Raw genomic sequence first — 12,759 nt, 5'->3', positions numbered from 1 at the left:
CTGTTAAGAAATACGGTAAATGAACATTTCATATTGATAATTGCTTGATGATTAACTGCAGTCTAGTTGAGGTGCGGTTGTCTTATAAATGAAAACGTAGTTCGATTTGTCTTCACGTTTCAAGTACTTCCTGTGTGTTCATGCGTCAGCTCTATAGAAATCACTGAAGAGACTAGACATGCCTGTATTTACGGCGTGCACGGTATGTTAAACTAACAACATCAAAGTGCGTATTCATGCAATACGAGGAATTAAAAAAAAATCAATTAGACAGATTTTTGCCATACATTACACAAACGTAACTCTGCATTGAATAGGACTTGGCCTGAATATGAATCGTGTTACTACGTTTGTAAACATTGCTTCATATAAACTGTGGTTGTTTAATGCATGAACGAACATGTTGTATATGGTGTGATGGCCTAACAGGTTTGTTTCGGTGAATAGTTTGCTATATGGATAAGATGCATTTGCTTAGACGAGATTTTCTCATAAACAAGAAACCTGATAATTACCCGAGATGAGCAATATTGAACATAAAGGTTAATGGAAAAGTAGCTCTCAAGTGCCATAAAAAAATCATTGTGACATTAATGATAGTAAGTCAGTCTCAATACGTACATACCATCAACAATATCATCCTATACTTATTGTTCTTACAAAGTTATTTCAAGTGGAAAAAAAAAATTATGCTCAAAAATGCATTTTCCACCCTATAAAATTGTAGTAAAGTTAACCTCCGCTCTAAAAAGAAATGTGATGATCATTTCGGTAATTTAAGCAACTTAAGGCGCTTCAACCATACCTGGGTGTTGAGAAGAAGATTTTTGAAATCTGAGTCAATTTGACCTCTTTTAGACCTGCCTAACAGCACCCGGGTGTCAGTCAGGACTATTCGATTCATACCATCTAGTCGTCATCCTTTAAAGTTTTAAATATTTCCATTGGAAATTAAACAAATTATACTCAAAAATCCATTTTTCATATATGAAGTTAAGTAAACTGTTCACAGCTCTATGTATAATGTACATAGCGTTTGTATATATATGACGCCATCTTGATATTAGGAATTATGTAAGCTTATTATATAAGATTTTTAAAGAAAATGGCAAATGATTTAGCAGTATTATTTAAATACTTGCAATTCTTTTTAGCTTCGAAGGAAATTACTTTTTAAATGTAAACAATCGGAAGGGAGAGGTGTCTGAATGTGAAAGATAAGTAGACAGAAATATTGATAAATGCCTTCCGCCATATTGATGTTATATATTTGCACGTTTTTGTTTGTTAAGTAAAATACAGAACAACCTCAACAATCAGATGTAATATAGTAAGGCTCATTTAAATGTTATTCAAATACTTACAGTTTGATTTTAACCAAACACGTCTTATTTGTTCTTGAAGACGAAAAAAGTTTCGTCGCTGTTAGTTTATCAGTCAAGGTCTTTCTGAGTCAAGTGCGTACACCGTATATGTTGCGATTGTTGAACGACAGTTATCAAACATTGAATCAATAATGCATAACAGGAAACAATGGTGCATTATTTAGCAAAAACTCATTGCTTTGTTACACGAAGTAGTAACACTACAATGACAACGTTTACCCTGTACGCACTAACCCCTTAGTTAAACTTTTTTTTTTGTTTTTTGTTTTTGTTTTTTGTTTGTTTTGTTTTTAAGTTTAGAAAAATATTTATTCCCTCAGCAATTAATTTGGAGGAGGCTGCCAGGGTTGAGGAGCCCTGGGATCAGCCTCCGTACAGATAAGTGCGATCACGCAGGATGCCTCTCATTCATCATACAAACACACTTCCATGTAGACACTTACATGTAGCCATTAGAAACAATAAATATTTTGGTAAACCTAATATAAATAGACAGACAAACAAGTAGAAATATTTACATAAACAACAAAATCATGGTAAACAAACAGGACAGACATACAAATAGGTTGTACAAGTGACATTCTAGACAAGAGATCTCAAACAGATAGACTAGACAATAGACATAAAACAAACAAAAAAAACCAAAAAGAACACACAACAGTGTAACATAGTACAGTGCTAAAAGAAATGTGATACTTATCTATTTTTATTTTTTTAGGAAAGGAACAGGAGTGATGACTATCATTACTAAGTAAGCAGCTTTTGAGAGAATTATGTGTGAGGATTATATTCTAATAGAGTTGACCATTTTCTCCAAAAGGTTTTAAATTTCTCGGATTCATTTTGATTTTTCGATATATACGTTTGCACTTTATAAGTTTCCTTAATCTCATTTAAAAGTGCAAGTATAGATAAGCTATTTTTAAGACATTTTGTTTTATATATATAATATTTAATGATTAAACTTATCAGATTGTCAACTGCATCCTTTGTTTTATCATTGCTTAAGAAACCAAAAAGGAAAGATTTCTTATTTAATATAAAGTTAATACGAAAAATCTGAGACAGTCTCTCAAAGCTAAGTAACAGTCGTCTCACCTCTTGACAATCCCACAAAATGTGTTCAATTGTTTCTCTATTTACATAATGAACATAATGAGGTATCAGATAAACCCATTTTAAACAACAAAGAGTTGGTAGTCAAAATGTGTGATTAATTTTATATTGAAACCATTGAAATTTGGTATTTTTAGTGACTTTAAAAGGAAGTATGTAGATTTGTTTCCATGTGTCATCATTAATATCGTAGTTAATCCATTTTAATTCACCTGTGGGTGTGACATTATTTTTACTCAAAACATCATACATGTCTCTGGCTCCCTTCTTACTTTTAAGGATATTTTCTAAACTTAATGGAATATAAGGATATTTAATAGATACATGTTCATTATTTTGTTGGTATTTGTGTAGTGCTTTTGCTATTACTGATGTGATTCCATGATACTTTAGAAAGTAAGTTAGTTAAACTTTGTCCAATAGAACTGATAGAAAAAAAGGCAATACTATTTTCATATAACAAGACGTTGTCGATCACAATAAAACTGTAAGTATTGGTATTAAAGATTTATAATAACTGCAATACGTTCATATGATAAGGTTGCTTTGCATTTGACGTAAGAAACATATAGTTACAAACTTACATATCACCTCGCATAAATATGACCAAAAAATTGCTTCACTGGTATGAATAGTCGTCTTCATATCTACACAACGATGACCCCCTTTGTTTCCATTTAAATAATAATATTATTTTGCAGCTAGCTAGAACATTTGTTTGTGTGCATTTTGATATTTTTCTTTAAAACACTAAACTTTATCACCTTACTTAATTCCTGATATCCAACATGTATATTATACACAGCGCGGTTCACAGTTTTTGTTTAAAATAAGGTACAACATAACATTTCTGCCAATGACAACATTTAAACACTTAAACAACAATATCGAAATTATTTTAAGTTTTTGTTTTGAATGTCTTCAGTTTATTTTACCGTCCCAATAATACGAAGTGTTTATCAACAGAGGGTTTTTTGCACTCCTCAAACACCTTCACCAGAATAAACAGAGACTGTGATGAGAAGTCCTCGTTCCCATGGTACCTTCATTGACCAGTCTCCAATATCTTCAGCGTTTCCAATCAGTTTACTATGAAAGATGGTCCCCCACACAATTCTCCAAGTCATCATTTACACTTTGGTGCCCATATGCATGTTGGCAGGATTTTCGACAAACGATGAACAAAACGTATCATGCAATTGAATTCATTGTCTGACGTGTCTTTTATGCATTGGAGGGAAATGCCACAACTTCTTTTATATAACATGAAAGTTTTCTCTGCCCATTGTAGATCACAAAAGATCTTATAAGACAAAGCCATATTATTCTTGAAAATCTTGGTCAATCCAAGTAACTAATGTTAAATTCCCAAATTCCCAAAAACGGCAATCAATAAAGAACCGACACGTATACTATCAATCATATCATTATAACAACCGTAAAACTTCTCAATCATTTTCATCAACATGCATCTCTAAGAACCTTGTGTTGTCAGATTGTCTAACAGTGGCACAAAAAAACATGATATTGAGAACAAAGATTAGGGTAACTGAAATCATCATGCTTATCATTGAGCTTGGTGGAAGGCTGTCCCTAATGAATATGTTGTAGAAAAAGATCGTAGGAAGCCGTGTCCCTGAACTCCAATCCTTTTTGGGTATGTACGGTGGACGTAAAAGCCTGAGTTAGATGAACCGGTAGAGCTTATCAAATATGTCGATTGTTTATTGCTCTTTTTTCTTTATTTTTATTGAATTGATAGAAAAGCATTTATTTCGTTACCAATTAATATTTTTTGTAATACAAAAACACATTTTTTGGAAATAAACAATTTCTTCCACCGTTTATCTAGAGCAACTGCATTATCATTTAGTGAATTTTCAAGGCTTTTTTTCACATAATTTGCCTTTGCATCACGAATGAGGTCGATAGTTTCGAAATGTTTCCCTATAGTAGGTAGTAGTTACTTATTTAACTTCTCTGTGTATTCTATGATGTTGTCTTATTTTCAATCTAATTATGTTATTCATCCATGGTTAATCTTTTCGACACACTGTTATCATTATGTTCAATTATTATAAAGCTAAATGTAATCAATGATACGTTAATAACAGACAGTAGTTCGCTGTACCAGTGGATGTATTATTAGTCCTAGTCCATTCACAACATTTACACTATACACACGAGTCCATCAGACAGTCTATCCGACAGAGCTGACAGAGAGGAAGGTGTAACATTATCATCCAGCAAGACGTTTTTCATCAAAATCAAAATGTAAGTATGAAGATTAGATTTTAACAATACTAGATTATTACATCTATATCATAAAGTTGCTTTGTATTTGACGTGAGAAACATCGCACCTCGTAAATAGTCGTCTGCCTACATATCTGTGTCTTCAACACAATCACACTTCCTCCTTACACCTGTTTCCCAGAAAAATAGAAATTCACATATTTTGAATATTTCTTCAGAACTGCTGGCTAGAACATTTGTTAGTGAGCATTTTCATATTTGTCTTTAAAAAAACCACACACACACACCATCACACACACCAACACACACAAAATATAAGCATACTTCATTCCTAATATCCAGACGCCGTCACAAGTAAAATAGACACGTACACAGCGTCGTTCACAGTTTTATTTTACATGATATACAATATAACATTCCTGCCAATGATGACATTTAAACTCTGTAACAACGATGTAGACTTATTTTTGTTTTGAATCATCTCGAGTCTATTATCTAGTCCCAATAATAAGTAGGGTGTATCAGAGGACATCTTGCACTCTCCCAACGCCCATACCACCTATGATGAGGCGTCCTCGTTCCTCTGGTGCCATTATTAATCAGACTTCAGCAACACCATTCAGTTTACTATGAAAGACGGTCCCATGCATTTTCCCTCCCACGAATCACTGAAGCGCCCATACGGGCATGAGAAAGATTTTCGACTGAAATTAAATAAAACGTAACGTGCAGTTTAATTCACTGGTAAGTTATAAGTCTAATTATATAATTACATAAAAATGCGTTGTCTTTTGTGAATTAGGGGGAAATGCTTTAACTTCTTTTTAATCACAAAAAAGTATTTCTTGTTCATTTAAAATTACAACACATCAAATAAACAGACATTCGACCTCGTGAGTCAATACACAGGACGACCGAGGTCACGTTGATCATGTGTAGCCAGATGTTTTAAACATGCTTTATCTAATCTTTCAATGTTATCGTGACACAAAATATGCGTCAGATCAATAACATTAAAACTACGTACATTAGACTATAGAATCAGAATTAATCTCCTCCATATTCGCTATGAAAACTCTGTCTGTAACCGTTCAGTAAAAAATTTAAAGTTCAATCAGCATCTATTAAAATATATTTCTATTTAACCACCACCTCTCTCAAAATGTTAAAGAAAGAGATTTCCACGCACACACCAGCTGGAAAAATGCAAGGAGAGTAATTCAAGATGATCCAGAGTAAGTGTCATCGATGACACATGCCATGTAAAACTTTTAAATGTTACGGTTCAAAGTGAGAAAAAAGTAAACACCAGATATCAAGCATCAAATACGTTCAACTGCATATGTCCCATAACGATCATAAAGGCGACTGTTAAATTTCCTTACCTTTTTCATAAACCTACATCTCTAGAAACCCGGTGTTGTGAGTTTGTCTGTGGCTGACATCTTACATTAAAATTGTGACACTGGGAACAAACCTTTCTCCGATTATTAAATCAACCGGTTCTTGTGAAAAACAGAGTTTGGGTATGCAGGGACGTTGCTCTTCAGAAATAGAAAACTTTCAACAGAGTTATTGAAATCTTGTGGTGGAGTTGGGGGTGTGGGGTGGGTTCATCCTGTTAATTTCAATGTTGGAAAATAATGAGATAAGCGGACTTATATCTGTCGTGTTATTGATTTTAAATGATTTTGGGAATATATGATGAACCTAGTAAATAAATAATTATTATACAAGACAAGTCATCATTAATGTACCTGAAGTAAAAATGAAGGACTTGATATAGTCTTTGTGAATAGGTTTGATCAGCTCTTTGATAAATTCAGATGAAAACAAAAACAAGTCAGACAAAAGAGGGGCACGGTATGTTCCCATAGGTATTCCAACAGACAGTTAGAAGATCTTACAACTGAATTCGACAAAATATATAAAGCTTCTGAAAACCAAAGTTATCGATCATCAAAAAATGCCTTACTTAAAAAATAGCTTTACATATTACCGTACCTGGTAATAGGCAGCATTATATACGTACAAAAAAATCGGACTGACCTTAACCTGTAGAGCTACTGACAAGACTTTTTTCGTCAAAATACAACTGGATTTATTACATCATATAACACTTGCTTGATCACATCTCTATGTTGAGGTCATTTTTACATTTGAAGTAACAAACATCAAGTTGTAAGCTTTAATCATATTCTAATAAATCTAATGAAAATAATTTATGAATATTCTCTCTTCGAGACTACAATATGGCGGCGACACTTCTCCCTTCCGTTTTCCTCATTTAAACAGCGATCTTATTTTGCAGCAAAATAGAATTTAATGTACTTAAATAACATTTTCCAAATCATTTATTAGCATTTTGTTGATGTAGTTAATACATATAACGGCAACACTGCAGTGACAAAGTTCATTATTTATCGTTGTGTTGCATCAATAGATAACATTTTTTGTAATGTAATGATTGTCAACAAGCCAAACTTCAAAGAACATGATCTGAAGCTTTACGAGAAGTTGTATTTTTTATGAACAGAGTTTAATGAAAGTTCTGAATCTTTCTTTTTATATCTTTTAGAAATCAATGATGTAGTTTTTTCTTGATAACGTGTATCGTTATGAAATATGGCGTCGTCAAGGAATGGTATATAACATTAACTGCTATCTGGGAAAAGAATAAATTGTAAAGAGTGAGGTATATGAGGCGGTGTGGGATCGGGCTGGCGTATGAATGAGTAGGTATGTTACATTCATTTTAGTCCTGAATAGAATAAGAATCAAAGCTGATGATATCCGTAAGTATCATATTGCATTGTGTTTGGTTCTTACATAAATGGTCTCGAAATAAGTGCGAATTTAACGAGATACGGATGGGTGAAAACCGGATGTTAACAGAACAATACGCTAGATGGTGGGGATTTCAGATTAGGTAGGGAGGAGTATGGAATACCTTATCATGAATAATGATAGGGAGCGATACGACTCTATTATAATAAAAATAAGATATGAGAAGTTTGTATCTATTAATGCATATATTTTTTTGCACAGACCACTAATAATACACAGTCCTTGTACTTTGTCCTCGGTCGATATCTTCCTTTCCGATAAAATTATTGGCCGACCTCATCAACATCCTAATAAACAGCACTGCAATCGTGATAAAAGAAAAAAAATAGATTACAATATCATATACAAAAAATGTATTGCCCATTATGTTTTTCATGTACGAAATGCGTCATTCTCTTCTCAATTACAAAATGTGTTACTTCAATATTTTACAAATTCATGTAAACTCATATTTTGACCCTAAAACTCCAGTAAATTGAAATATCAATTGGTGATCGACACAAAGATAAATAAACCCAACATCTCTAACATTTATGACTAATGTTTCACTTTAGGTCACATGAGACAAAGTTTCTTGGTGATTTATTACGATCACCATTTTTCCGTCGGTTGTCTGTCAACTTTTCCTATAAATCACAACTTCGTTTGAACGACAGAGTGGATTTTAATCAAATTTGGTCTGAAGCATGTTTGGATGGTTGATCTCAGACAAGAGAGGTGCGGTACAATCGGGGAAAGTTGATCAATTTCTTTAAAACTGACCATTTCTTCAAGAATGAAGGGAAATCAGAATGTATAAACGGTTGGTTTTCAGCTCCCTGGGGCCAGACAGAAGAGGTCAATTGGAGAAAATCCACAATTTTCCTGAAACCCTAGCTAGTTCGTTATAAATTGCAGAATATTGTCCAAATTAGGTCTGAAGCATGCTTGAGTAAAGTGAAATAAGTTTTGTATAAATGGTGGATTCCAGCCCACTGGGGCTGGAGGGGTGTGGCCCAATAGGGGAAAGAGAACACATTTCTTAAAATTCTACTCCTCATGTAGAAATGATTGGATTTTGCCTATATCATGTCTGAAGCTTCAATTGATGAGGAGGAAATAGTTTTGTATAAATTGTTGCTTTCGGCCCTTTGAGGTGGGAAGGGAAGTGTCCGACAGAGGAAATAGAACAAGTTCTTAAAAATCCATCGTCTTCAGGTAGAAATACCTGGATGTTTTCTCAATTTTGCCTGAAGCATGTTTGGATGAAGAGAATTCAGTTTTGTATAAACGATGGATCTCATTCTCATTGGGCGGGAGGGGTGGGGCAAATAGGAGAAATAAGCAAAATCTTTAAATTGATCATTTTGTAGGAATGTGTGGATTCTGTTCCAATTAGATCTGAGTCAATCTTTGGTTAAGGAATCAATTTTGCATGGACAGTGGGTTCCGGTCTACTTGGGAGGGAGAGGTTCGACCAAAAAGCACAAAATGAACAAATTTTTAAAATCCTTCTTTTGTAGGAACTTGGTATCCCTGATAAAGAATATTCAATAAAAAAAAGAAGAAAAAAAAAATACCTGGGCATCTAAGGAAGGAAGAGCGAGCTTATTACGAATAAATAAGTAAAGTGTTTGAAATAATTTCCCTTTAGTTTAGATAACTCAACTCCAGCAAACTCAACTAGGTGAATAATAAGGCCTTATGGGCATTTTATTTGTGTTCCACATTATGTTGAAACTTACCGCAAGAAATATATGCTTTCTGCCTTCTAAAATAATTGTCTTACCATATACATTTGATGACGTTCGAACATTAGAATATTGAAAATTCGAATAGTAAGTTCTACTGAAATTTTCATCTCTAATTTTGTATACATTTATGTAAACACGTAAAACGTAAAACAAAAAAAGGAAATTATTTTGAAGAAAAACGGTTTAATATCTGTCAACGCAGCGATTAGCGTTTCTTTTGATGAATTTGCAAGCAAAGTCAAAGGCGATCAAAGATACAGTATATGATTGCTTAAATTTCTGTTTTTAAATTGAAAGGCCTATGATACCTGCCCTGAAAAGACATTTTAAAAAATCAGCTTATTTAAAAAAAGAAAGTATTCGGCCAGGGAAGGTATCATTTTTATCGGCATACCTAAATATAGTCTGTCTTTAAATCTTACCACTGAGCGCAACCGATAATCATTTTTGTATTACATCCCCAGCAAAATTCAACTAACAATTTACCTTTCTTTATCAACTATTCTTTTTTTCAATTTTCACAATCATTTAATTGTAACCGTATGTGCAAAATTTGATCGAAAGCATTTCTGTAAAATAAATAGAGGTTTGAAAATGTGCAAAAGGGAAAACGTAGTTTTAGAGTGAATGACTTTGAAAAACTGATGTAGTAGTACATTTTTGGGTCTTGACAATGTTCATTCTTTAATCAATTCGACGAAATTGATCAATATCATCAATATACTCCTGTAACTCAAACGAGTAGTTCGGATAAACTAGTTTTCGAGCAAAGTTTTTTCCCTTCTTTTCAAAGTTTATGATTAAAAGCAAATGGGATATTTCATTTTTTCTTAATAATCACCGACATCATCAGATTGTGAAAAGTAGAACGGATACTATAATGTTACCTTATTTTTTTCTACTTTCGTCTTCCTTTTTGCTTATCTATGTTGTATAGTTCTAATGATGAGTACGATTCTTATCTCAATTTAAAGTGTTTCTAAGAAAGTCAATTTTCAAAATGGAATTGGATCTCAATATCAGGAATACTTTCTAGAAACTCAAAGTTGTAAACAGGAAGAACCTATTGCAATTTTGTATCAAATTAATTAATTTATTTATCAATACTAAATAGTGTCATGCAACAGCAAAGTGGTAAATTTCCAAAGACCATTTCCCTTTTCTAAATCATTAAATTTAATTGGGGAATTATTAGATTGATTAGATATATTTGCGCTTTGTAATTTACATATCACATTATCAGATACTAAAACGAGGTCAAGATGAGTTTATTTTATAGGGTTTTCCTTCTTCTACTATCTGGATGTTCCTGTCTGTAAACATCATCTGTAAGTTCAATCGCTTTATCTCTAGTTTTTAATCGTTTATCTGTTTATAATTTTCGTAGTCTAAATCAGAGTTGTATAATCTTTAAGATAGCAGGTGGTAGACACTGCCAGTGGGCTTTAAGTCCCCGAGGTTTGCCGTAATCTGCTTCCCACGTTTTGATTAACTTGAATAGTGGCATGGTTAAGAAAAAACACATTACTTGACGCTATTCTAAAATTATCTGATTTATGAAAAATACGAAATTTAATTTATCTAATTATTAGGTAACTGCACCTCCCCGTCCTAGATTTTGTTTTTTCATTTGATCACTTGATATCTTCCTTGGACGTCTCCTAAGCTTCAAAAGCTAGGCATTACGGACGAGTCGTGGAAGGAGGAAATAGCTGTATGATGCAGTTTGACTCATCGTTTGGATCTACTGTATCTAACTCTAAATCAAGAAAAGACGCTATTCACTTGTGTGTCTGTTGTACAATATGAAAGTCATCTCCTGTTTTGTGACATTTATTGTTGAAATCATGAATAGTTTCTCGAATGTTTTCCTAAACATCTGGACTGGTAAGCAGTTCGGACAAAATGTCGGTTGAGCAAATCAATTAGGTAAAACTAAAATGTTATTTATAAACCCTTGCCGAGACATGAATTCACAAGTGAACTTGTTAGACGAAGATAATACGAGTAACGCGGTTTTTGTTTTCACTTTTTAGCTGTCTCGGTTTTACAATACTGTAATAAACATATAACATGTACCGTATGTCTAATTTCAGTTATATTTAACGTACCAATGTCCAAGAAGAAACTTAAAGTTATTTTGGTGTACATAAGATTGATATCTTATTAGTATCAAATTATACATCAAACATTCTCCGATGAAATTTGCTTCTTCATTAATTTTACAACTCATTTACATATAAAATCATCTTTGCTTACAGATGGCCTCCAACAAGAGCCTTCATTCTTCTACTAAAGGTATATATGATAAATAACAACAACTAATGTTAACGTAATCATTATAACAAGAAATGAAAAAAATATCTCTTACCTCAGTCGCCTCCTTACATTCTCGGCAGCTTATACCACTGATGTGTCCTAGAAGAAATAAACCTTTGCGTGATAAAATTCATTTGTTTTTTGGTTATGCTGTACCTAATTCGAATTGTTGTAGTTAAATTTTTTATTTCAATGTGCGTACTATCCTTCGAATATCAAAAATAGCTCTTTGTAAGACATTTCATTTTTCTACTACAAAATTAAAGTCAGACAGTTACTAGGCGAAAATATTTTGTAGGTTTGAAAATTGCATTAATTGGTACAACTGGGACAGGCAAAAGCACTACGGGAAACACCTTGATTGGTGGAGAAATGAATAAATTGAAAACATCCGCAAGTCGTTGCTCATCTACCAAAACCTTCAGTGTCACAGAAATAGAGAGATTCGGTACTAAACTTACTGTAGTGGACACTCCAGGGATTTTAAACACCACAATGTCGCAAAGCGAGTTACGAAGTCAGTTCAAGGAGCGTACTCAACTGACCATCTCCGAAATTGATGTTTTTCTTCTTCTCATGAAAATTGGCGAAAGAAACATAGACAATGAAGATGAGAAACCATTTCGTTTCATGAAAGATCTGTTTGGCGAAGAATGTTTTACCCATACCATCGTGGTTTTCACTGGAAAAGAAATACTGGAAATTGATGGATACAATATAGACAAGTATGTGTCCGAGCTACCAGATGGATGTAAAACATCAGTAAATTCATGTAAAGGTGGAATTCTTGCTATTTCAAATACAAGTGGAAACATTGCCAGGGAACAAGCAGCTAAGGATATTATCACGGCGGTCAACAACCTTGTACAGAATAATGGCAGATTAAATCTGCATAAATCTTCCTCGAAGACTAGTAAAATGCAAAATGTAAAATGCTGTATTGCGGCTTTGAGTTCCTTTGTTGCTGTTCTAACAACTGGAAAATCATGGTTGAGGCAGTTGCTACATGCCTGTACACAGGTCATTTCCACGCAAAATACATTTTGCAGTGGTACTTTACTTCCTAACGAAATTATGGGTATAGGTTTTGAAGCTGCTGTGTAG

General features: G+C 33.4%; 1 protein-coding gene across 1 annotated transcript; it reads left to right on the top strand.

Annotated features, from left to right (window-relative positions):
- The first annotated feature begins 11,597 nt into the window (after positions 1 to 11,597).
- LOC132558423 (uncharacterized) lies at positions 11,598 to 12,759 on the top strand. The gene is made up of 2 exons (XM_060222990.1): positions 11,598 to 11,634; positions 11,954 to 12,759. The coding sequence occupies exons 1-2, from the start codon at positions 11,598 to 11,600 to the stop codon at positions 12,757 to 12,759; spliced, it is 843 nt and encodes a 280-aa protein (XP_060078973.1).

The sequence above is a fragment of the Ylistrum balloti genome, unplaced genomic scaffold, assembly GCF_031769215.1.
Source record: "Ylistrum balloti isolate Yb309-2 unplaced genomic scaffold, AGI_CSIRO_Ybal_v1 Utg370790, whole genome shotgun sequence".
NCBI lineage: Eukaryota > Metazoa > Mollusca > Bivalvia > Pectinida > Pectinidae > Ylistrum > Ylistrum balloti.
Note: the sequence above shows the minus strand (reverse complement) of the source record. Positions and strands in the feature narration are given on the sequence as shown.